This window comes from Protomyctophum parallelum (genome assembly GCF_964188405.1).
Source record: "Protomyctophum parallelum genome assembly, chromosome: 2".
Lineage (NCBI taxonomy): Eukaryota > Metazoa > Chordata > Actinopteri > Myctophiformes > Myctophidae > Protomyctophum > Protomyctophum parallelum.
This window is the reverse complement of record NC_139699.1, coordinates 23,249,864-23,276,671: the sequence shown is the minus strand read 5'-3', so window position 1 is coordinate 23,276,671 and position 26,808 is coordinate 23,249,864. Positions and strand designations below refer to the sequence as shown.

Below are 26,808 nucleotides of genomic sequence, written 5' to 3'. Positions count from 1 at the left end.
GTAAGATATAGCTATAACAAGCTGCTGTTGTGGAGCAGGAAAGTGTTCTAAAGCTTCTAAACGTCATTAACATATATGTTTTTGCAAAAAGGGTGAAGTGTCCCTTTAAGCGCAGCTTTACATCACAGCACTGATTAGCTACACCTGACCTATACAGGCAGGGCAATGCTCCATGGATTCGTCCATAGGGGCTTCCAAATGGACACTAACAACAGGTGTAAAAATGAAACCAAATTGAATGTGGAATTCTTGAAATGTCAAAAGTTTGACAACCACCGGTACTGTAATTGCATATCAGACGTGAAGTCCACATGCCAGCTCTGACAGTGTGATAATAAACGGTTCCGGAACATGTTCCAAAATGTGATGGCCGGAACTGATTTGGGTTCCTCAATGTTGGATCCGATTCCCGGATCCCAAACCCAATCACATTGGCCTCCCCATCATGCAAAGGGGCCGGCCATGTCTGGCGAGTAACGACCCCACCCACCACCCCACCCTGACCCCACGCCACCCCACCCTGACCCCAATTATATGTCATTACTGTAATATTTCTATTGTCAGAACGGCGCTATAACTGCAGATCCCTTCTCTCTTATGTAAGCACTGGGGCCGCTGGACGCATTGAGCTAATGATCTCTGACAGCCATTCCCCCTGACGATGCCCTCTCTCTCTCCCTTTGTGGTGGTGCCGTGCAGCTGTGCAGGCGAGGCCCGGCCCGTTACACCTCCACAGACGGGAATAGCAGAGGGGATTAACCCATTCTGACCTGAGATCAGATTCATACGAGGTTTCCACTGGGACACACACTGGTCTGATGAACCCATTCTGACCTGAGATCAGATTCATACGAGGTTTCCACTGGGACACACACTGGTCTGATCAACCCATTCTGACCTGAGATCAGATTTATACGAGGTTTCCACTGGGACACACACTGGTCTGATCAACCCATTCTGACCTGAGATCAGATTCATACGAGGTTTCCACTGGGACACACACTGGTCTGATCAACCCATTCTGACCTGAGATCAGATTCATACGAGGTTTCCACTGGGACACACACTGGTCTGATCAACCCATTCTGACCCGAGATCAGATTCTAAAAATGTCAGTCGTTCTTCGATGTTTTTCAAAAATAGCAGACCTACAAGCTCGTATCGCGCCACTCGGTGGCGCGATATGAGCTTGTAGATCTGCTATTTTTAAATAGCTAAAGCATAACATGATGCTGACACCAAAATGGGTGCCCGGTCAGAATGGGTTAACAAAATTTGATCTGTACTTTTATGCACGGAGCACATGCTTTCTGCCTGACAGAATTAACCTGTCCTGCACAAAAGCAGAGTTTGAGGCAATGCATTCACAAAGCAATTTGGGACGGGTTCGGGTGCTGCACAACTTGATACTCTCAATTAAAGTTGTTGGGACTCTTCAGTAGCTAAAGATTAAACAACGTAGATTGCGGGAGTTTCTACTACAGGGCTTAAGCCGGGCTACTGATTGCCAAATGTGATTAATTTCTTACTCGGCGGTGGCTCAGGGGTAGAGTGCCTGGATGGTAACCGTAAGGTTGCCAGTTCGAACCTGGGCTCCCCCAGAGTTACTGTCGAAGTGTCCTTGAGCAAGACACTGAACCCCTAATTGCTCCTGATGTGCTGGTTGGTGCCTTGCATGGTTTCCGCTGCCATCGGCGTATGAATGTGTGTGTGAATGGGTGAATGTAATGCACAATCTCTGTAAAGCGCCTTGGATAAAGGCGCTATATAAATGCACCATTTACCATTTTACTTTAGTTTCCCGTCGAAACAACATATTGCCCATGACGTTTTACTTCTTGACAGCCAACAGTCATGGTTAATTAACTATGAATTAACAAATGGTGCAACTGATACCACTCGATTAACATATTGAGCCCTTTGTTGTGGAAAAGCAGCAAGGGTCAAGAGTTCTCCAATGACACTCCATGTTTTGCTCTCACTCAGGCATGTCTAGATGTTTCTCAACAGTCAATTCATACTGAGAACAGTCAGGAACCATGGGAACAATGGCAGTCGCAGACAGGCCCCCAAGGAGTGAGTGGTGTCTCTGTGGGTGCGTGTGTGTGTGTGTGTGTGTGTGTGTGTGTGTGTGTGTGTGTCCTGGACAACCGTGGGTCTGACCGACTCAACACCGGGCACTGCACTGCCTGTGGGGGTGTGGAACGCGTGTGTCGAATCAGCAGTCGGTGGAGCGAACGGTTTTCGAGTTACGTGCATTATTACAGCCGTATACACACGTACAGACAAACATACAGACAGACAGACAGAGACGTGCATTTATAGATAGATAAGACAGAGTTTGGGGGTCCTTGACATGGAAATGTTTGAGCACCACTGATATAGCAACGTTTTTTTCAGAAAGCTGACATTTTTTTAATCGGTCTCGGGTCTTCTTAACTCAGTCACAGGCCGACACACGCCACGCAGTCATCTGCAAGCTTTTCTCCATATAAAGCTCACAGCTGATGACGAACGCATGTGTCTTGGCTGAAGAATGAAAGCAAGTGTCTGGCTCCGAAGATGAGAGTCAGATAAATTGTTAACTCACTTCATGTGGCCTCTGACGACGCACATTCAGATTTCCTTTTTTGTAATTTCCTTATGCAAGATTCATAAAAAGAAACAGCATGAGTCACTAAAAACAACTCACATCAAAGCACCTTGCTTGATATAGAGGCGAATATACACTATACAGTGTATAATTATTCATTCATATATTCACTGTTGTTAGTGAATTCACTGTTGATAGGCTGTATATTCATTCAGATACTTCAAAGGCATGTAGGCACTGTAGATATATACTCATTGAGATATTCATTGCTGACAGACCGTATATTTATTGATATGACTTAATTAAATTCATTCACAGTTCCAGTGCAATGTCTAGTGTCTTCATTCTGCTTTTACTCTATTTCTGTACTGTGGTGGAAAGTAACAAAGTGCATTTACTCAAGTAATGTGCTTGTGTAAAATTTTGAGGATTTTCTACTACTTTAATGGATTATATCCAATTCTCTAATATTTTACTTCTACTCCACTATATCGTAAAGGCAAATTAAATCGCGCAATTAAAAACAATGTTGCAAGAGATGCTTAAGCCATTTAAACAGTGTTTTGCATGAGCGCATACATGCAAGGATTTGGGCTGTCTGTGCTGAAATATTTCCATGACGGGACGTTGGAGAGTATAGTGCAGCAGTGCTGCAGCTCAGCTGCGGAGAGTCCCAACGTGGTATAGCCTACTGTAGCCTAATCTACAGCAGGCCGATGTCTTTCTTACGGTATGTGCAATATAATAAACCCGACGAGTCGCTCAATGCCAAATGTACCGTGCCAGGCTTATTTAATTATGGTTCACAGGTTCAGGTTTTCGTTCACTAATATATCTTGTTGTATATTACATTAAAAATACTTTAATGATTTAATATACAACTAACAACACACAGTGAAAAATTGCGATATGTGTGCGGGGGGTGAGGCGGGCAGCAAGGGAAACGAAGCGAGAGGAGAAACAGACAGCTTTATTTAATGTGTCATGTAGGTGCGTGCGTGGACATGACAGCAAGGCAAGCGAGGTGAGAGGGAACAGACAGGGTAGGCCTACAAATTTATTTAATTCATGCAGGTGTTCGTTGTTTATTTATTTAACAACACACCAGTTAGTTGGGCTTGCAAGTTGCGTGTGCGTGCAGCTTGTGTGCGTCTGTGTGTGTGTGTATGAGAGAGGGGGGTGAGGCGGGCAGAAAGGCACGGTACCATGGTTTCCAGATCGTATAGCAGTGGTTCAGGTCGCAAAAACGAGGGCGAGGCTTGATTTCTTAGGGCGTGCCAGATCAAATTCAGCCGTGACATTTATTAACGTGAGAACAAAATTAAGGAAGGATCAGCTGTTTGCGATCACTTTATAAATGCCGTGGCGACGTGGGTGTACTACGAAACCTGCACTCGAAACTGTGGCAGATTTTACACTCGATTGATAAATGAGGGCCATAGTGCTTTTAAATTTGAGAAATTCAGAATAGGGGTCAATGGCAGATTTTGGCAAGTAAAGATTTGAGTGAGGTTTGAACCCACAACCTCCAGATCATGCAGCCAGTGTGCAAAGTCACTGATCTACTTGCTACCTGCCACAATGCAGTCTACCGTTCCCTTTGAGTAACAACATTGATACAAAAATAAAATACAAAAAATAAAATAACAGGAGATGTCTATTGTTTGGCCCTCATTTATCAACCGTGCGTACGCCAAAATATGGGCGCACGCCGAAATTACCGACATTTTCGGCATTTAACATTTCCGGCAAAGCTTGAAATTGAACTTGAGTAGGACAAATAGTCACGTCTGGTCGCGAGCTGGCGTACGCTGTTTTACACAAGCGGAGCAGCCTTGTCTGAACTGCTGAGAGGCTGTCACAGGCATCAAAACATATATGTATTCACTCCTAAAATGTTTATATAAAAGGTATGTATAATGTATATGGGCTACATGTAAAAAATAAATAAATAAAAATGTTAAGGAATACATGTGTCATATGAAATTAGTAGGAGATAAAATCGCGCAATTAAAAACAATGTTGCAAGAGATGCTTAAGCCATTTAAACAGTGTTTTGCATGAGCGCATACATGCGAGGATTTGGGCTGTCTGTGCTGAAATATTTCCATGACGGGACGTTGGAGAGTATAGTGCAGCAGCTGCTGCAGCTCAGCTGCGGAGAGTCCCAACGTGCAGGTATAGCCTACTGTAGCCTAATCTACAGCATGAAGGCCGATGTCTTTCTTACGGTATGTGCAATATAATAAACCCGACGCGTCGCTCGAATGCCAAATGTACCGTGCCAGGCTCCCAGCGCAAGTGGGAACTGCATCGGAGATATAGGTATATTACCCAGCCAGCCCATGCACCAGCCACATGAGGCTATGGTTTTGGCTGCACATTCATATAACAGTGACTAACGACTGCGAGGCAATCTAAATAGACTGGCGAACGTCGGAACGTGCATGGTCAGTTGGTCACGGACGGACCACTGTGATAGAGAGAGACAGACAGACAGACAGACAGGACAGGAGGAGCACCTGCAAAACAGCAGCATGTGTGTGCCTATTTGTTATTTAATTATATGGTTCACAGGTTCAGGTTTTCGTTCTAATAATTTAATATACAACTAACAACCAGAGCCGAAGAGTTTGATCAATCCTCATGGGGGCCCCCCCGCAGCCCCGCCCCCCCCCCCCCCCCCCCCCCCCCCGCAGCCCCGCCCCCCACCCACCCCCCCCCCCCCCCCGCCGCAGCGCGGAAAAAAATAAGTTTGTTTTCGCTGGTACTTTTAAAGCAGCTTCTATAGGCCAATGTCCAAGCCAAGGTGAGGACTTTCAGGACTATATTATTATTATTATGAGAGAGAGAGAGAGAGAGAGAGAGAGAGGGAGAGGGAGAGGGAGAGAGGGAGATATAGTGATACGGAGGGAGAGAGAGAGAGATCATAGGCGGCGGGTGCGTTTTACCTTTGGGTAGGCTACAGAATTGCGTTGGGGGGGACTGTCGCGGCCGAGCGAAGCAAGGCCGCCGCCGCGGATTTATTTATTTATTTATTTCCCAAATGGTCTAAAAATGAGTTCTTTAGCATACTTTTACCAATGAATTAGCAGACAGCGACTGATCAGCCTATTTTGGACGATATGGGTCTTTTCTCGAGTCAGTGTGTAGTCTCACTAGTCTGTGGTTAGGTCTCTTTGGTGAATTCTTGATCAGTGTTATTGGGCGCGTTCGGAAATAGCGCACTGAGCCCACTGTGCAATGCAAACTAATAGGCGAGTGTGCTCTGGTGTGGTATTTCCGAACGCGCCCTTTATGTCACGCCTCAAGAACAACTACAAAAGAAACCCGATTAGCACTTTTTAACACCTCTTGGACGGCCGGTGTCTCTCAAGACAGACTGTTGCCTGAGGAACAACAGGGGAGGCGCTGTTTTCCCGAATATTTGACGATGGGATTCTCAGATTGCCGGCGGAGAGGTCCAAAATGTTCGGAATTCCCAGAAAATATGTAATGTAAATGTAAAATGTCCACGAAAATCTTCATGGGGGCCGAAAGGGGCCCTAGGATTCTTCATGGGGGCCATGGCCCCGTGGCCCCCACAGACTCTACGTCGCTGCTAACAACACACAGTGAAAGTTGCAAATAGGATATGTGCGTGCGTGCGTGCGGGTGAGGCGGGCAGCAAGGGAAGCGAAGCGAGAGGAGAAACAGACAGCTTTATTTTAATGTGTCATGTAGGTGCGTGCGTGCGTGCATGACAGCAAGGCAAGCGAGGTGAGAGTGAAACAGACAGGGTAGGCCTACAACTTTATTTAATTCATGCAGGTGTTCGTTCTTTATTTGTTTAACAACACACCAGTTAGTTGGGCTTGCAAGTTGCGTGTGCGTGCTGTGCGTGTGTATGAGAGAGGGGGGTGAGGCGGGCAGCAAGGCACGGGAGAAACCTATTTTTTCATGTAACCATGGTTTCAGGAAACTTATTGCCGTTGTTCATGTCGCAAAAACGAGGGCGAGGCTTGATTTCTTAGGGCGTGCCAGATCAAATTCAGCCGTGACATTTATTAACGTGAGAACAAAATTAAGGAAGGATCAGCTGTTTGCGATCACTTTATAAATGCCGTGGCGACGTGGGTGTACTACGAAACCTGCACTCGAATCTGTGGCAGATTTTACACTCGATTGATAAATGAGGGCCTTTATCTCTAGAACATATATGTCAAACTCAAGGCCCGGGGGCCAAATCAGGCCCGTGAATTAATTATCTTTGGCCCGCGGGATGATATTTAATTAGTATTAGAACTGGCCCTCTGGTATATTGCACCATAATACTACAAGTCCTACAATGCACTGCGAGTGCATTGTCACGTATTGAGGGCCCGCAAGTGCAAGCATGCGTCTTCTCTTCACTATTGATCCGCAGTGAAAGTATATCACTTGTGGTCAACTTTCAGCTACCCCTCTCCCCAAAAATGGCCCGTGTGTTGAGTCCGGCCCTCGACTTGTACCAATTTCTTTATTTTGGCCCACTGTGTATTTGAGTTTGACATCCCTGCTCTAGAAGTTTGAATGTTTATGAACCACAATGGAAACAAGTCTCTGGCTCTTCTGTCATTATCTATTCGGCCTTTTGAGAACAGCATGCACACAATGCAGTCTGCTGTTCCCTTTGAATAACAAGATTGATACAAAAATAAAATACAAAAAATAAAATAACAGGAGATTTGTCTATTGTTTCTTTTGCTGTTGTTCATCTCTAGTTCGAATGTTTATGAACCAGAATGGAAACAAGTCTCTGGCTCTTCTGTCATTACAATAATTAATAACAATAATTGGTCCCCTAATAATTGTGTAAAACAGAATATCAAATATTTGTCAAGGACAAGACCAAGTCTTTGCCACGGACACATTTGTCAGTGTATAGACATGTTGGTGACACCTGATGCCAAAGCAGTTGTAAGATAACTTTTCTTGATGCTGCTGCCTCAACCTTCACATAAAAAAAAACTTTACAACGGGTATTCCCACACATTTATCAAAACTTTTATTGTTCCAATTCCGTGAAACGATCAAACATAAAACATGAAATGCTATTTTTGTCCTCGATAACATGCTCCTGAATTGTCTCATTCAGGACATGATGACTTTTGGTTTTGATTGGACCTTTTATTTCTGTACCGTAAGTATTTGTATGCGAGTAAACAATTTGCAGTAACAGAGGTTTTGGCACATTAATAGAGGCCTACATAAAAAAATGAAGAAAGTGAAAAGAAAAAAGAAATTAATTAGGTGGACATTGTGAAATGAAACTTTCTTTGATTCATAAAAAGTTTTCAACCATGTACAGTCTGTACTGTTGTAACCCCAGGCTGTTCACATCAGAGTCAACAGGATTCATCGAGTTCATTCACAATACTGATCACCTTTGAACCTCGACCTCGTCACGTGGTCCTGTAGGCGCTGCCTATGACACCAACACCATCACGTGGTCCTGTAGGCGCTGCCTATGACACCAACGCCATCACGTGGTCCTGTAGGCGGAGCCTATGACACCAACGCTGTCAGATCTTCTAGATTTAGAAGAATCAGTTCCATGAAAGAACGGAGGCCAACGGTGTCAGATCTTCTAGATTTAGAAGAATCAGTTCCATGACAGAACGGAGGCCGACGGTGTATTCTCATCACATCATATCTGTCTGCACACACAGGAAGAGCAGAGGTTCCCAAACCTGGTCCCACAGGAACCTAGTTCACCCCTCAAAAAATGCCTTGTTTTATATCAATTACACACCCCAAAAATTTAGTTGTTTTATATCAATTACACCCCCATGAAGCCTTGAATGTTTTTAGCTATTGTCGCATCCCTAAGCCAATAATTGGATGATCGGCCGGAGGCTCCGGTAGGAGTTTACTGAACCTCACCCACGGTGAAGGAAAAATAGATTGTGACCATAATTATGCTAAGATTTCATGGAGGGTCTTAAAAGTGTGACTCTTTGAGGGCACAGTCACACTATGGTGTGAATTGGTGCACACTCGGGACCACTTGGCAGATGTTGTGGTTAGTGTGAAAGCGTTGAATGAAATGTACTCTGATACGGATCGCTGCAATGTGGAAGCATTGAATACAGTTGAATGAAGTGTACTCGGATACGGATCACTGCAATGTGAAAGCATTGAATGCAGTTGAATGAAGTGTACTCGGGTGAGGAAGAATCAAGGCCAATGTGAATCATGGACGTTATGAAATATGACCTCAGCTGGGATTTGGGAACAGATTGAATCAAACGGACTCAGAGTCTCCTGTTGACCAATCGGTCAACAGGAGACTCTGAGTCCGTTTGATTCAATCTGTTCCCAAATTATTGTTTTAGGAATGCAAAAATATATAAAATAAGGTGTGTAATTGAACGAAAGTTAAGTCATTTTTTGGGGGTAACTATCCCATTGAGTATGGCTCGTTTTCTAGCCACCTGTTAAAGGTATATTCAGTGATTTCACTTAATTCAAATATCACTTATTTTTTTGTTTTGTTGTGATAATCCTCCCTACTATAGAGTGTGCTGACCATATAAGGAGTTCCTCCCTGTCCCCAGTTAACCCCTGGGGGTCAAAAAACCTTAGGTTTCGTTTTTGACTCTCTATGCTGATTGGACGAAAGTCTGGGTCCCACAGCCAAAAACGAAACCTAAGGTTTTTTGAGTGAAATCACTGAATATACCTTTAAGAGGATTCGATCTTCATGGTATCCCAGGTTCAACTCAATAGACGACTAGACTGACAGATAATTAAGCAATATTCTACGAGAGGGTGTGGTTTAACGTGATTATTGCCACGACAGTGATGCCGTCAGGAACGAGACGTAGTCGAGTTCTGCAAGCATCACTGAATAATCACGTTAAACCCCACCCCCGAGTGTAATATTGCAATTATACAACAGTTACCCTTAAAACAAAGAAAATCGCTGAAAAAAACATTTTTTTAATGACCGATGTAGTCACTACGACCACAAATGTCCCAAGAAACTAGCTAGCCTAGCCACCGAGTTTGCTAACGCTCTGCGAAAACAGAGCAGCTGCATCCTTTGTTTTGATTAGGTGTGGTGCGGTGCTTGTTTGATCCACGGCTAGAAGGCTGTTTCAACCAATCAGATTGCTTCCTCAAAACGACCCGTTGTATAATTAACCCATTCAGGACGGACGTTTTTAACTCAGATATTTGCTTCTGGAGGCATCCCAGAAACAACATATTTTCAGATGGGGGTCGGCGGCCAATTACATATATTTTTTGAGGGTCCTTGACATGAAAATGTTTGAGAACCACTGACAGAAACATGGGTTGTTCAGAAAACTGTCAGGATTTAGAAGGCATTTGTAGAATCTGTTCTCAGGTCTAAAAATGGGTTAAATCTACATCATATCGCAGGTTCAACTCAATAGACGTCTAGACTGACCGATAATGATGCTTGTGCAGTATTACTTCCCCGAGAACTAGTGCGTTGTCCAATCACAGCTCTTGTTTGAGCGCCCCGTTGTCCAATCACAGCTCTTGTTTGAGCGCCCCGGCTCTGTTCCCCTCCAGGTCCGGTTTCTTGCCCTCCGACTTCTTCTTGCCCAGTTTCTTCTTCTTGAAAGCATTAGGCTCGGCGCCATCTTTGGAGTCTTTCTTAGCGGCCTTCCCGGGGAACACCTGACCCTCCACGGTGACCTCGGCGCAGCGATCCTGTGCCACCAGGAAGTCCTTGACCTCCCACGCCATGCTGCCGTCACGCAGCATGAAGATGGCCCTGTTGGAGCCCACCACGAACCTGGAGAGAGAGGAGAGCAAATAATTTATACTGGAGAGGAGAGGAGAGGAACACAACACCGGCACTGAACTCCCTGTGGGGGTGTCGAACGCGTGTGTCGGATTTGAAGTTGGTGGTGTGAACGGTTCTCGAGTTACATGGATTATAGCCGTACACACGTACGTACAGACAGACGTAAAGAGACATGGTTCATTTATAGATAGATGATATAGAGGGATATTTTGGCTGATTACTGGGTGGAGACCACTCCCCCCTCTAGCGGTGGTGAACTGTCAAAAACCTCCGAGGGATCTGTCTAAGGCTCAAAGCTGTAGGCATAGCATAACAAGCAATGGAGCTAACGTAACGACACATAGAACTACCTCCAATAGTCTCTACTGCTATTGTGGACTGTTTTTACTTTTACTATCTGGATATAATGTCGAGGACAGGAGCACATTGTGCCGTGCATGGCTGTAAAGTGTAAAAATAGTTACAAAATGCTCAACGAGTGATGCTGATTTTCAGCAGAGCGAGGCTCTTGTTCTGTAAATATTATATATTTATATATACTCTAGGCCTACTATCTACAGTTAATACTATTTAACCACCCTTAACATGTTAAACTGTGATCGAGATATGAGAGAAATCCCCAGAGAAAGAAGATAACCAGAAGTACCGTAATTTCCGGACTATAAGCCGCACCAGCCAAATTTAGGGAAAATCCCAAATATGTACGTATACAAGCCGCACCGGACTATAAAGCCGCAGGTGGCCCCCTAGTGGCCGTTTCGTTAGCTCAGAGCCTTAGATGGCTCTGCATTAGCTGTAAAAATCCATAGATAAGCCGCACCGTTGTATAAGCTGCAGGGTTCAAATCATGGGTAAAAAGGTGCGGCTTATAGTCCGGAAATTACGGTAATAATATAATCCAGGTAACTGCAGCTATATAGCTAGTTAGCCTGTAGCAATACCATCTATTTATGTTATTTATTATGTTATTCATTATGTTTGAGAAATACTCTGTTACAGTTACAACTAAGTAAAAGTAATTTTCAACAGATTATAATTAGAATACCGTAACAACTCCTCACTGTTCATCTGTTGATAAAAAAGCAGTTAATTAAGTCCTTGGCAGACATTGAATTGTGCCTTGTTTCTCTCTTCCAGAACATGTTCCAATTGGACCAAAATATTTGAGGCTGGGGTCTCGTTATCGGAATATTTATGTCAATAAACTTTTTATTCAGACTTCATTGACTAGTCCATGCATATGTTTAACTGTTGGGCGAGTTTCAGATGTTGTACTGTATGTATATTGTGTTATTGAGGCATTGAACACAATCAGCACCGGGATTTCTTTCTAAATAGAAGCTTGGGGTGCCGGGAAGATATGGCCGCTTTTACTCTTAGTTTAAAGCCTCCCCTTCCATCCCGAACCAAACTCCGGAGACATATTATTGCTTGCTTAACTTGCTATCGTTACGATAAAATCGCTGAATAATCCCTCACGTTCATATTTTGAAAGAGGCAGGTCAGAAGTCAGAAATTAAGAGCTTAGTATATCCATCTGGTCAAAACCACGGAGAGCTCCCTAGATTAGCAGATACGAGGCATTCTTTCGGATCCGTATACAGGGAAGTGAACGACAACGCGCGTGCGCGAAGAACAAGGAGTATGGTGGCCTTGGAGGCCAACTCAATTTTTTTTTTGTTACACACGTCGTACGGTCTAAATGGGTTAAGATGAAACGTATACATGCTATATATAGTGGATATATTATGAACAAATAACTGATATCGAGTGCATATGTCATGTTTAATATAATTGCGAACGCAGTGAGCCACTTACTATGACAGCAAGGGCTGAATGTCTGTGTGTGTGTCTGTGTGTCTGTGTGTCTGTCCCGCTGTTACACCACCCGCCCGCCACCAGAGGGCGCAGCTGTAGCACACACACACACACACACACACACACACACACAGGGCGCAGCTGTAGCACACACACACACACACACACACACACACACACAACCACACACACACGAGCTGCGTTCGCTTCCCGCGTTTGCGCGTCTTACTTGTATATATATAGTTTATACATTACCTCTGTATATCGTAGTTAGCGTTGAACAGGCTGCCCTGCCACAGGCTGGTCACCTCCTCCGTCTCCTTCTCGGTGGGCTCTCCAGACACCGTGGTGAACACCATGAGCGTTCGGCCCTTCTTGGACATCTTCAGCAGGTCCTCTGGTCTGGATGGGTCCACCTTGGAGAAGTCGATGGGCGGAGGAGAGCGCCGGTGCTCCGGGAGGTCCCCTTCCTCGATGTCGTCGTCCTTCTGTCGAGTCAAAGATAAGGACGCAAAGTTATCCATTCATTCATTCATTCCTTCTTCATTCATTCAATCTTTGCATACGCCTCGTGTGAACGCACCATGTGTGTACTGAGGATATATTTTTGAGGGGCACTAGCCCCTCCTTAATGTTTGTTTTAAAAACGCCATTGACAATGAAGGGAAAATTTACGTAGTTTGTCCCTAACACAAACATGAAATGCCATTAACAACAAAGAGAATTTAATGTTTGTGTTGACACCGTTTGTTTTACATCTCCTGGGGACCCCCACCACACGGTAACACACATTTCTCGTCCATTCCGGACGCAGGGCGGTTCGCCGGAACCGGGGCCGGGCACCCTGGGCGCGTTCCTGCGGGTCTGGAAGTTCCGGGGACCCCCACACAGAGTTTCACCACTTACTTCACACGAGTGTGATTTTACATGACGTGACCCGTCTATGATACATTAGTACAGTGGTACCCAAAGTGGGATCTGGGCACCCCCAGGGGTCCTTGAGGGAGTTCCTGGGGGTCCCCAGCTAAATGATAGTTAGGAACCAAATGGACCCTTATGGGTCTATAACTCTGAGTGTACAAATGGAACCAACACTCCGAGTTAAATAAACATTGATTTTACAATATAAATTGCAGGTCCCAGTCTCCCAGAGATAGAAATGTCATTAACAACCCAATCGCCCAGGACGAAGTTCACCGTCCTTTCAATTAGTAACACCCAGTGCCCAGGAAGAAGTTTTATCCAAAAGAAAAGGTTGAGAATCACTGCTACTCTGCTAGAGCTGTAAAAACTTCTCTAATGGGGGTCCCTGGCATATATTTTCAAATGGGGGTCCGCAGAGCTAATTAGTGTCAATTCGGAGGTCCTGGTACTGGACATGAAAAAGTTTGGGAACCACTGCATTAGTATATTTGTATTACGTTCACAGAAAACCACCATAGAACAACATGAATTTAGATTAATTACGTTTAACCGACTAATTTCTTAACAGCGATTAATCAATTAAGATCCCCATTTTAAATGTAGTCAGTTAAATTAAGTCTGCTCAAATCTGTATGTAAATTACATCCTGCACAACATTTTACATTCATTCCCCTGGTGATGGTGAGTCTGGGAGATAGCTGCTCTGGGTCTAATGATCATTAGTGTCCTGATGAGAAATCATATGCCAAAAGAAGACAAATAAATAAAGTATGTTATGCATATTATGTATATGTATATATCTTGGAAATATATTATTTTTATGTGGCGTCATAATAATTAAACGTAATATTTGATATGGCCACAATTGACTATCAAATAAAAACATGGCACTTGTATGTATAAAAAAAGAAAAAAAATGTACATACACGTTTTGGTGGGGGTAGAGCAACTTGGATGTTATTCTGCTGTCTGACCGACCATGCATGTGCTGCTCACTAAATGAAGTTTAGTTTGAATATTATGTTCAGTCCAGCAGTCATTTCAGGGGGTTACATGGGCAGCTCGTGGAAAAGTGGATGTACCATTTGACTAAAACACACATTTTATGGCAGAACGTTCAAAATAAATGGATTATGAACTCGATGACAATGACCCCACTAAGTCGCAGCATTGGTCGGCTGAGTAGCCTACCCTACTCCACATAACACATGCAGGCTGAGTAGCCTCATAGCCTACCCTACTCCACCCAACACATGCAGGCTGAGTAGCGTCGTAGCCTACCCTACTCCACACAACCCATGAGTAGCCTCGCCCTCGTAGCCTACCCTACTCCACACAACCCATGAGTAGGCTTGTAGCCTACCCTACTCCACACAACCTATGAGTAGCCATGTAGCCTACCCTACTCCACACAACCCACGAGTAGCCTTGTAGCCTAAGCTACACACACAACAACACATGCAGCTCCGCAACGCACTTTTAAAGTAGCTGTAAGCAATAATGTCAACATTTTAATGACTTCGTTTCTGTCCCTGGCTGAGTCCGTCCGTCCGATCACGAAATAGTTTTCACAACCAAGTGCACAGCCTAACAAACACATACATATTAACTGTATATGATGATTTCAGGTGTGACAGTACAGTACAGTACAGTACAGTACAGTACAGTACAGTACAGTACAGTACAGTACAGTACAGTACAGTACAGTACAGTACAGTACAGTACAGTACAGTACAGTACAGTACAGTACAGTACAGGAGAGGGACACCCTGTGGACCTCCACACGGTAACTCAGTTCTCAAACGTTTCAGACGTGGGGCAGCTCACCGGAGTCGCCCTGGGTCCCTTGCCACGTTCCTGGGGGTCTGGATGTTCCAGGGACCCCCACATGGTAACGCTCTCATTTCTCTACCGTTTCGGACGTGGGCAGCTCGCGGGAACCAGGCCGGCACCCTGGGCACAATCCTGTGGGTCTGGAGCTTACGGGGACCCCCACACGGAGTTGCAACACTCACTTCACACGGGTGTGATTTTTGGTATTTGGACAGTCAGCAAAGAGTAAAACGCTTAGGCTCTGTGACACCTATAGGGGCCACATTTTACATTCATAGATTTTCCTAGAAGCTTCGGGAAAAAAACCCTGCAGAAATGACTAAACCAATCAGGAAGTAGACAGGCAAATTGACCAATGACAAAGCTTCTAGGAAAATCTTTGAATGCAGATTGTGGCCTCTAGATGTGACACAGAGACTACATTGGTGGGGGGAGTGTTTCACCCATTGCTGGCTGTAAAAAATGATAATACACTGCTCTCAAAGGGCACCTACGGACAGCTGCAATTCGATATTGTTGGCTCAGAAATGTGTGTGTGTGTGTGTGTGTGTGTGTGTGTGTGTGTACATACATACATACAAATATAGAGAGAGAGTGAGAACACTTTCCTGGGGGTCTTTACCTTTATGTGTGTAATATGTTGATATTTTAGCAGTAAGCCCATAGACATAAACATAGACGCCCTTTCCGGCTCTGAGGCGCGTGTCACAATTGAAGGCACATTCAGCCGTTCGCTAAGTCCCACCCAAGCCCGTTCTTGGCCAATACCACGTTAGCAACGGTTACTAATTAAGGATCCTGGTCAAGCTTTCAATGCTGCAAAATGGTTAAGCAGTGTGAATAAATATATTTGCTGTAGCAACAAAAGCTGATTCTGACCGTTTATGACATCAGCGGTTTTATTTTTAATAATAAATGTCAACATTGTCTTGTTTTGACTAGTTTGTGTAGAAAGAAGATCCGATAGGTATGCCTACATAAAATAAATCTGAGTAAAAAACGATCTGATTGGTCCAAATTTGTACATTCCTGAAGCGTATTATTGGAATGCCGTTGGATGTAAACAAACGTATTTGATCTTCTCCACTTGTCGCTAAAAACCATACACAATGGACGTGTTTGAGAGAGACACTTTAGGAGAAATGTCTGGGACTGCTCGTCTGCAGCTGGGTGCATCTCAAACAGTGTGGCGACTTCTTTACAAACGAAACCTCGCAAGATGTCCCCGAGAGTTGGGAACACCGCAGAACCGCTTCACTGTATATCTCCAACCAAAATAGTTACTTTATAAATCTATCAAAAGACGAAAATAAAACGGCATGAGTTTTCCTGATGTCATAAAGTAAACTGTCAGAATCAGCTTTTGTTGTGTGCTAAAGAGTGACTTTGAGAGCTGTTTCCCCATTACAATGGAAGTCAATGAGAGCCTATTTTATTTTTTATTGAGTGGTGCAACCACTCCAAGGAACAGCAATGCACCAGTATGACTATGAGTACCAGTAGGGGCGCCAGAAACAGAGAGAGAGATAGTATTAGTGCTGCACTGTTAATATGAGAGAGGGGAGGGGAGTTGCACCACTCAGTTTACACAGGTGTGATTTTTTTATTTACTATTAAACTGCACAACGGAGCGAAATAATTCATGGAATGGACTAGTTTGCTCATAACAAGGTAAGAAAACAAACCCTCTTTCTGAGGTCCACACTGAAAGGAGAGATGCTTGTACATATGTCACCGACGACCAACATCACTGTCTGTGTGATGCTCCATGCTGGGACTTACTTATCCACTTGCTGTTAAAACGTTAAAAGGTCAAATGCAATGACGTGCCATGATATACAAGCATCTCTCCTTTCAGTGGCATCACGCCATATGCGGGGCCAGCCCATTTGTGCCATATCTATGATTTGTCATGTACAACTTCCTGGTCTCAACCAAGGACTGTCTAAAGAGGACGAGACACAAAGACCGTACGGGCGACGCCATGTTGCTCCATGGTGCTCCATGGAAGGAAAGAAACATGCGCAATGGGCTATATGCAGCCAACACAGCTTCCTTGGTCTCAACCCGTACGGTCTTCGCGTCTCGTCCTCTTTAGACAGTCCTTGGTCTCAACTGAGCATGTTTCTTTCCTTCCAGGGAGCAACATTGAGTCCACCATACGGTCTTCGCTTCTCGTCCTCTTTAAATAGTCCTCGATGTAGTCCAGGAAGTAAGTGAGTCCAGTGTCCATGACATCAGACACTGGGCTCACTGCTAAAACATAACATATCTAAAACCACATATTACACCCCAGACCCCAGGAAAGTGGTCTAAATCTCTAAACGTCACTAATATTTTTTTGGTGCAAAAAGGATAAAGTGTCCCATTAATGACAAGCCTTTAATTGGTCAGCCTAATTATCATAACAAACCTTTAGCAACACTAAAGCTGTGTTATGATATTAGCCTGACTGTTAGCTTAGCTCAGTGGTTCCCAAAGTGGGGGTCCGGGGACCCATAGGGGTCCTTGAGAGAGTTCGCCAGGGGGTCCCCAGGTAAATGACAGTCATGGGTCTGTAACTCAGAGAGTTAAATTAACATTGATTTTACACAATAAATTGGGGGTTTCAGAGATAGAACTGCCATTAAATGGGTCCGTAGGCTAATGCGTGTCAAACTGGGGGTCCTTGAAATTAAACTGGTATAGGGGTCCCTGGCATACCTTTTCAAATGGAGGTCCACGGGGCTAATTAGTGTCAATTTGGGGGTCCTTGACATAAAAGTTTGAACCAGTGTTTTAGCTTAGGCTTTAACAGTCAGACAGTGTTACTGAAATGGATTGATTGTTAGATCAATAAATTAAGTGTTTTTACACCAACCTCCCATTCCTCCAGGAGCATCGCCATGTCCGCGTCATTATAGTCTCGAATGTCCTTTTTCTTCCGGCCTTTGTCTTTGTGTTCTGCCGCTGAAACCAAACATAAACAATAAAGAACACAGAGAGAGAGAAGCAGGAACGACCACCTGAAGGCAGACGCCATGATGCTTACAGGGGTTGCCAGGCCGGACGAGTTTAGGGAGATAAATAAGCAATTAACCAGGTCCAGAAAAAACAAATTCAAACAAGCCCAATATATTAAAGAAACTATATTAATAATTAATCAGACATACAGTATGCACTAAACCTCAAATATATGCTATACAGTATATAGGCTTAAAGTGCCATTAAAATACATTGGCTATTTGGAAATAGCACAAGATCTTGAGATTTTTTTTTTTGGAAGATTCTCAAATCTGGTACCATATATTAGGGCGCGTGCATGCATCCGCCTGGGTGACAGCAGACTGCTGGGCAAGCGCTGGCGCTTTGGCATGGGTGCAGGGCCGGCCCGTCTAGAGTTTGAATGGACAGGTATCAGTCAAAAAGGAGACATCGAAGAGGAAGGGATGGATGGGGAAGGATCAAAATGGAAACAAGTCAGACAGCTCCATATGGGAGACCTAAGGCGGGATTGAGGTTTGAGATCAGAAAGAGTAGAGTTATCTTCTGCCCCTGCAAGGGAATTTATGTCTTTATAAACGATTGTAAAACATAGATTGGTTACGTAACTAACAACAGCCAATTAGCTACTACAAACGTTATGCAAAGCTCGGCCAATCACAGTGGAAGTTAGATTACTCCGGAATAAATTAGCTACTACAAACGTTATGCAAAGCTCAACCAATCAAAACGGAAGTTAGATTACTCCGTAATAGTCTGTTTGCCCAAAGGGCAACCAGAGTCTGTATAGTGACTATACAGACTATAGCCTACAGACTATACAGACCCTTTGGGCAAACAGACTATACTATAGTCTGTTTGCCCAAAGGGCAACCAGAGTCTGTACATAGACTGTTTGCTCAAAGGGCAACCAGACTATAGTTATAAACGATTATAAAACATGGACTGATTACGTAACCAACAACAGCCAATTAGCTACTACAATCGTTCGGCCAGCTTGGCCAATCACAGCGGAAGTTCGATTATTCGATTACACCGGAGGAAAAAAAAAAGTCACAATAACATGCCCTTTGGGCAACCACACTAACTAACCAACTTGCGCTTTGCACACAGTTGGCCATGAATGGCCTACTTGTGTGCAAGCAGAGCACACAACTTATCTCTGACTCTTGTCAACTTATTGTCCCTCCCTCTATAAAATATAACAAATAAAGATGAAACCCATAAGCGTCAAAGTGGTTAGTCTCGTTCTCCAGGGGCATTGGCTAGGATGACCATTGCACAGTGATTGACCATTCTGTTTGGTGCCCCGGCGCACCACCGCCAACTACTGCGTTATAAGCAGACCCCAATCAAGTTATTGAAACATCTGACATATAGTTAATATATAGGCCTACTCTAAACTTACATTGGTTACGTCATCCACATACATCTTTTAAAAATGTTTTTTTTTTTCATAAACACACATAGTTACGTCATATGAAAAATACGCACGCAGCGCCCTGATTGGCCGAGGGTGTCACTGACGTATGCGCGCAGCTCCCTGATTGGCCCAGGGTGTCAACGACATACGCAGCCGAAAACAGTACTTGCGCACGCTCTGCTCGCACAAGTAACTAGAAAAAGTGCCCTTCTGGGCACAGGTCTCCACCAGGATAGGAATGTAGGACATTGCAGCTTGCCTTCATCTGGTGGTTGGATAAAAGGCCAACAAAAGTAAATTAGAGGTAAAAAACACTTTTCGGCCAGTTATAGCGCCACCTTGAGGCTGAGTTGAAATCTTTCATGTGGCATTTCTTCCTCGGCCTAGTGGGAATGTGCGTGCAGAATTTCACGGAAATCACACGATGTGTTCATGATTTGCAGCATTTTGTTTGAAACTGAGCACTCCTGTGAACTTTGGAAGCCAATCTTAACCAATCAGGATGGAGTCTGATAAATCTGAAAGACCCGTTTCGTTGAATGGCTCTAGAGAGACTAGCTGTGTACCAATTTGCGTGATGTTTGGACAAAATCTGTAGGTGTACTGTGCAAAAAGCGGCCTCCTGGTGGCGCTATAACAGGCCGTTGTGGAAATTTTGGGGCAGAGGTTCATCGTTGGCATCCAGGGAGTGTGTGTGCAAAATTTGGCATCGACCGGGTTGTTTTGCACAAAGCGGCCTCCTGGTGGCGCTATAACAGGCCGTTCTGGAAAGTTTGGGGCAGAGGTTCATTGTTGGCATCCAGGGAGTGTGTGTGCAAGATTTGGCATCGACCGGGTTAACGGTGGCCGAGATTAGCTGCTCACGGACACACGGACGGACGGACGGACGGACACACACACACACGGACGGACGGACGGAGTGCAAAACATACTCTCCCCCCATGCCTTCGGCCTGGTGGAGACAATAATAACGCAACCAGCAACTACCAACATTTGCAAGTAACTTTACAGAAAAACAAGCCAAAGGTCGCTTATAATAAGCGAACATGGCAACCCAGCATGCTAACAGCTGGAGCAAGACGATTGGCTCACAGCGCAGTTTAGCGTCACGAGACCGATTGATTGATTGATTGAAATATTTATTAACAGTTTGTAGAATTTACAGTACATTTTAAGCACAAACTCAATACAAAGACTGTCAACTGTGAGTGGACGACCCAATTAAGCATTACACTTGTTTACAACAGGGTCCACATTGTTCAATTCATCAAAACATTTAAAGACGTACAAACATTTAGAGACATACAAATAGACATTTCTATGTAGCTAAAGTACAGAACAGGAATTCATCATATGGGAAGTAAAAAAGGGAAAAGATACAATATACAGTGAGGGAAAATGGGGGGTGGGGGGGGTGGGGGGATTCAGATTTTACAGAGGCCAGTTTCGAATTGCAGCCATCCGTAGGTGCCCTTTGAGAGCGGTTTTGAAGGAGTCAAGGGATTCACATGTCTTAATGACTGTTGGTAGGGCGTTCCACATTTTGGTGGCATAGGAGCGAAAAGAATTTAGTCCCTTGTTTGTGCCGAATCTGGGTTGTACATGGTTTGTTGCACTCCCTCTGGTGTTGTGGGTGTGGACTTCGTTTACATTAAGGAAGTATTTAGACAGGTACATGGGTATCTTGGTGGTGTATCGAATCTTGTGGACCAGACCCATTGCAAGATGCTGTACTCTGTCGTCGACCCTAAGCCATCCCAGCCTGTCAAAGTGGGCAGGGGTGAGGTGGGTTCGGGGGGTGAGGCCAAGTAGGAGCCTGACCAGTTTGTTTTGGGAGGTCTGGAGCCTTGTTTTAAGGGCCTTTGAGGTGCTGTGGTACCAAGAGGTGGATGCATAGTCAAAGAAACCTTGTACGAGGGCTCCTGTTAAGGTCTTCAAGGTGTTTTTGCTGACCAGTGAGGAGATCCTGTAAAGGAATCTTGTTCTTTGATTGACTTTTTTGATTACGTTGGTGGCCATCTTATCACCGGAAAGATTTGCCTCCAGGATGGAACCTAGGTAGGTAATTTGATCTTTTCGTGTGATAATATTGTCACCCACTCTAACCAAGAAGCCATCTGCCTTGCTGAGATTACTATTTGATCCGAAGAGGATGGATTCAGTTTTTCCCAGGTGTAAGGATAGTTTGTTATCAGCGAGCCAGGTGCAGATTCTACCGTGGTTCTCAACCAGTGGTCCGGGGACCACCAGGGGTCCTTGAGGGGAGTTCCAGGGGGTCCCCAGCTTAAATGATAGTTGGAACCAAATGGGCCCTGGGCCTTGTGGGTCCAACTCTCAGAGAGTGTAGGCTACATTTGGAACCAAATGGACCCTTATGGGTCCATAACTCAAGAGAGTGTACATTTGGAACCAAATGGACCCTTATGGGTCCGTAACTCAGAGAGTGTACATTTGGAACCAAATGGACCCTTTCTTAATGGGTCTGTATGGTGCAGTGGTTCTAAAACCAGTGGTCCGGGGAACATCCAGTGGTCCTTGAGGGGAGTTCCAGGGGGTCCCCAGCTTAAATGATAGTTTGGAACCAAATGGTAGATCGTTAATTCATGAGTGTAATATAAAACCAAATGGACCCAATTATTTACACATTTTACAAATCCAGCACAAAATGAAAATAAATATTCCTGTTTTCATCAAATACAGTTATTTTTTATGATTCATATTTGTTATTGTTTTTCAATAAACAGTAGCAACAATGTAGAAACAAATAAAGCAGAAAAGAAAGAAAGAGTATGACAAAAGTGAACAAAAAACAAATAAAAAACAAATAATACAAAGAACTTCTATTAAAGACAAAGTGAATCTACAGCATTACTATGGCACGTTTACGAGCACAAAGTGTGGTCAAAGCCACAAGTCTTCATGCATAATCATTTAAGTTTACACACAAAATTCAATTCAATTCAAATCAGCTTTATTGGCATGAAAACACATTTTTTGCCAAAGCAAATGTAAAGCAAAATATAATAAAAACTGAAAATGGGGAAAGTATATAGTTGGAGGGTATACAGCATTTTGTAAACAGAGCTATGCACATTGCATAATTATATACATGCTATACAAAGTATTAAGCTTTATTAAAAAAGCTTTTATAAAAATAGCAGATTTTTTTTCTCAGGACTATAACTATTTAAATAGTATACAGAAACTCAGACTTAAAGGGCCACTTCACCCCTTTTGCAACCAGATCTTATTGTCTCCACCAGGCCGAAGGCATGGGGAGAGAGTATGTTTTGCACTCCGTCCGTCCGTCCGTGTGTGTGTCCGTGTGTCCGTGAACAGCTAATCTCGGCCACCGTTAACCCGTTCGATGCCATATTTTGCACACACACTCCCTGGATGCCAACCATGAACCTCTGCCCCAAACTTTCCAGAACGGCCTGTTATAGCGCCACCAGGAGGCCGCTTTGTGCCAAACAAGTTTTTCAATGCCATATTTTGCACACACACTCCCTGGATGCCAACCATGAACCTCTGCCCCAAACTTTCCAGAACGGCCTGTTATAGCGCCACCAGGAGGCCGCTTTGTGCAAAACACGTTTTTGCACAGTACACCTACAGATTTTGTCCAAACATCACGCAAATTGCTACACAGTCTCTCTAGAGCCATTCAACGAAACGGGTCTTTCAGATTTATCAGACTCCATCCTGATTGGTTAAGATTGGCTTCCAAAGTTCACAGGAGTGCTCAGTTTCAAACAAAATGCTGCAAATCATGAACACATCGCGTGATTTCCGTGAAATTGTGCACCCACATTCCCACTAGGCCGAGGACGAAATGGACGAAATGCCACATGAACAATTTCAACTCAGCCTCAAGGTGGCGCTATAACTGGCCAAAAAGTGTTTTTACCTCTAACTGCACGGATCTGTGGATAACCTGGTGGAGACCTGTGCCCGGAAGGGCACTTTTTCTAGTTTTATTGATGTTTGGGAGACAAGAAACACTTTCCTGGGGTTTTTATGTGGGTAATACATGTGTTTTTAGATATTTCAGTATTTAAAAGTGTCCATGGGCTCTATGATGTCATGGACACTGGGCTCACTTATTTCCTGGACTACATGTTGTCTCAGTAAGACAGCCCTACCCCTATAGAGACACACGGGGACTACGAATTTCACGCTCCCAAATGAGACAGTGCAGGCCCCACTTCTGGTCTGTTAGAACGGTGTACTGCAGGCCAGCCCATATAAGTCAATTGAAATTCAACTGTACTTAATACTTTTAAAATAATACAAAATGAACTGAAGACTATATTGATTTGAATAAAAATATGTTTCCAAATGTATGAAGTGTCTTTGTCAACACATATATTATTCTTTTCACTATATCCCACCCCCTTTCAGAACGACGAGTGGCCCAGGAAATGAATCCCAATGCATTTTTCCCATAGGCTTTTCTTAAAGTATTTATTTAAAGACGGTTACACCGCGGACAAAGCCAACTCGGATCTTGACAAATGATATTTTGGGCCGATCAAATCATTAGAAAGAAGAAAATAAAGGCAGGATCTCGCAATTTGTTTTGTTTTTCTTCTTATAAATTATTTGATCGGCCCAAAACATTGTGTTCATTGTCATGATTTGTCACGATCCGAGTTGGCTTTGTCCGCGGCGTAACCGTCTTTAAATAAATACTTTAAGAAAAGCCTATAGGAAAAATGCATTGGGATTCATTTCCTGGGCCACTCGTCGTTCTGAAAGGGGGAGGGACTGCGACGCTCTATAGAGGATGTATTTCACATTTAATTTACCACATGAATGAGTTACCCATAATGTTAACAGAGCAGAGGGGAGACGGCCGAGACTGCAGACAGAGAACCTGATGCTTTTAAGGGACGTCACTGCCTTTGCGAGGCTACGAGCGCCGAATTTGAACAGTGGAATTCTCAATAATAAATCCCGATCCCAACTGACTTTGTTCATTCATGTCTATATATTGAACAGTCAGTCATGGGCTTGTTAAGGTCCAGCTCTAAAGTAGAAATAACACGTTTCCAACAAAAACTTCCAGGGAAACTAATCTGCCCAACAAACTGAGGACTGAGTCAAACAAACAATATGCCCTGTGTGGCCTGCATGCTCGGGTGTGGCACAGGTGGAAGAGAAAGAACCACTGGCAAGGTGGTTCTTTTATAGTGATTGGAGGCACTGGCCAGCTGCCTCCAATCCTTGATTGCCACCACTCTCTAACCAGGTCCCATCACACTGAAATACAGATTAGTATTAGTAAAGCACACACATAGGCCCTCATTTATCAATCAAGTGTAAAATCTGCCACGGATTCGAGTGCAGGTTTCGTAGTACACCCACGTCGCCACGGCATTTATAAAGTGATCGCAAACAGCTGATCCTTCCTTAATTTCGTTCCGACGTTAATAAATGTGACGGCTGAAATCTATCTGGCATGCCCTATGAAATCAAGCCTCGCCCTTGTTTTTGCGACATGAACGTTCTGCAATACGACCAAACAACGCATGGTAACCATAGTTACACAATGGAAAAAGCAAATAAAAAAGTTTCCCCTTGCTGCCCGCCTCTCATATGCTCACACACACACACACACACACACACACACACACACAGTGTGTGTGTGTGTGTGAGCATATGAGAGGCGGGGAGGGGTCTCCCAGAGGGAAGCAAGGTGAGGAGGGGTCTCCCAGAGGGGAGCAGGGTGGGAGGGGTCTCCCAGAGGGGAGCAGGGGGAGGAGGGGTCTCGCAGAGGGGAGCAGGGTGGGAGGGGTCTCCCAGAGGGGAGCAGGGTGGGAGGGTGGGAGGGGTCTCCCAGAGGGGAGCAGGGGAAGGAGGGGTCTCCCGGAGGGGAGCAGGGTGGGAGGGGTCTCCCAGAGGGGAGCAGGGGTCTCCAAGAGGGGAGGAGGGGTCTCCCGCATGTACATTCTCAATTTAACGCTGAAAAAAAAAAGTAGCTGAGCTACTTTTGCCTATGTAGCTGTAGCTTTACAAGCTACATTTCTCCAGGGGTAGCTATGTAGCTTGATCAAGCTACTGCCACATGGTGAGCTACTTGTAGCTTTACAAGCTACGCTTTCAAAGTAACTTCCCCAACACTATCTGCGAAAAGAAGAGCTATAGCTGCAGCTATGCAAATGCCTCTCGATCCAAGTAATGGAAGTTAACTATTGCAGGAGGGGGCTGCCGGTATGCGCTCATGCAAAACACTGTTTAAATGGCTTAAGCATGCATGACTTGCAACATTGTTTTTAATTGCGCAATTTTAATTGCTTGCACACTTGGAAATATCCTACCAATTTCATATGACATGCCTTTAGAAAATATGTATTATTAGTTTTATACATAGTGAAAACATATGTTTAGATGCCTGTGACAGCCTCTCAGCTGGTCAAACAATGCTGCTCCGCTGTTTTTTCGGCGTTCACCCATATTTTTACGCACGGTTGATAAATGAGGGCCATAAACCCTGACATAGGCCCTGGGGCCATCACAGGCTTATATGCTCTACTACCGTGAAGCTCCGACGGTGTTGTCAACTTGTTGGTAAATGGTAAATGGTGCATTTATATAGCGCCTTTATCCAAGGCGCTTTACATAGATTGTGCATTACATTCACCCATTCACACGCACATTCATACACCGATGGCAGCGGAAACCATGCGAGGCACCAACTAGCACATCGGGAGCAATTAGGGGTTCAGTGTCTTGCTCAAGGACACTTCGACAGTAACTCTGGGGGAGCCCGGGTTCGAACTGGCAACCTTGCGGTTACCATCCAGGCACTCTACCCCTGAGCCACCGCCGCCCCTTGTCATATCCTGACATTTTCAACTATACCTAGTGAATTCTCCAGATGAGTATTAATAATTAGTCTTGCAAGATGCTGTTTAGATAATTTTCCACAAATACATAGCATATAAAACGAAACACAACAAATATATCTGGGTATTGAAAACCTCAAGGGATGCGGCTGTGACGTATATACTGTGCGACCCCTTTAACTTGAGATTTACAATGCTAGCACTTTTGAATCTCTAATGCAGTATATTATAGTACATTGTAGGTTGTATATTCAGATGGCAGGTATGTGACATTGAAAGGGACAAATCAAACATATGGGAAACTTTATTAGAACACAAAAAAAATCGCTACAGTCTCAGTGAAATTAGAAGCAGCCCCAGAAGTGGGGCCGCTTGATTGATTGAAATATTTATTAACAGTTTGCAGAATTACAGTACATTTCCAGCACAACTCAATACAAAGACGGTTAACTGTGAGTGGACGACCCAATAAAGCATTACACTTGTTTACAAGAGGGTCCACCTTGTTCAAATTATCAAAACATTTAGAGACGTACATCATGGAGCCCATGCATGGACACTTTAAATTACTATAATATCTAAA

General features: G+C 44.2%; 1 protein-coding gene and 1 long non-coding RNA gene across 2 annotated transcripts; both read right to left on the bottom strand.

Annotated features, from left to right (window-relative positions):
• Positions 1–7,608: 7,608 nt before the first annotated feature.
• Positions 7,609–8,884, bottom strand: LOC310855117. Its single transcript, XR_014568960.1, has 2 exons — positions 8,053–8,884; positions 7,609–8,012 (listed from the first exon to the last, which is right to left on the bottom strand). It is a non-coding gene; the product is annotated as an uncharacterized lncRNA (long non-coding RNA).
• A 399-nt stretch (positions 8,885–9,283) lies between these two features.
• Positions 9,284–17,991, bottom strand: mesd (mesoderm development LRP chaperone; the record flags this gene model as incomplete). Its single annotated transcript, XM_083760165.1, has 3 exons — positions 9,284–10,382; positions 12,468–12,700; positions 17,830–17,991. The coding sequence occupies 3 exons, from the start codon at positions 17,989–17,991 to the stop codon at positions 10,115–10,117; spliced, it is 663 nt and encodes a 220-aa protein (XP_083616291.1). The 3' UTR covers positions 9,284–10,114.
• Between the last annotated feature and the right edge of the window lie 8,817 nt (positions 17,992–26,808).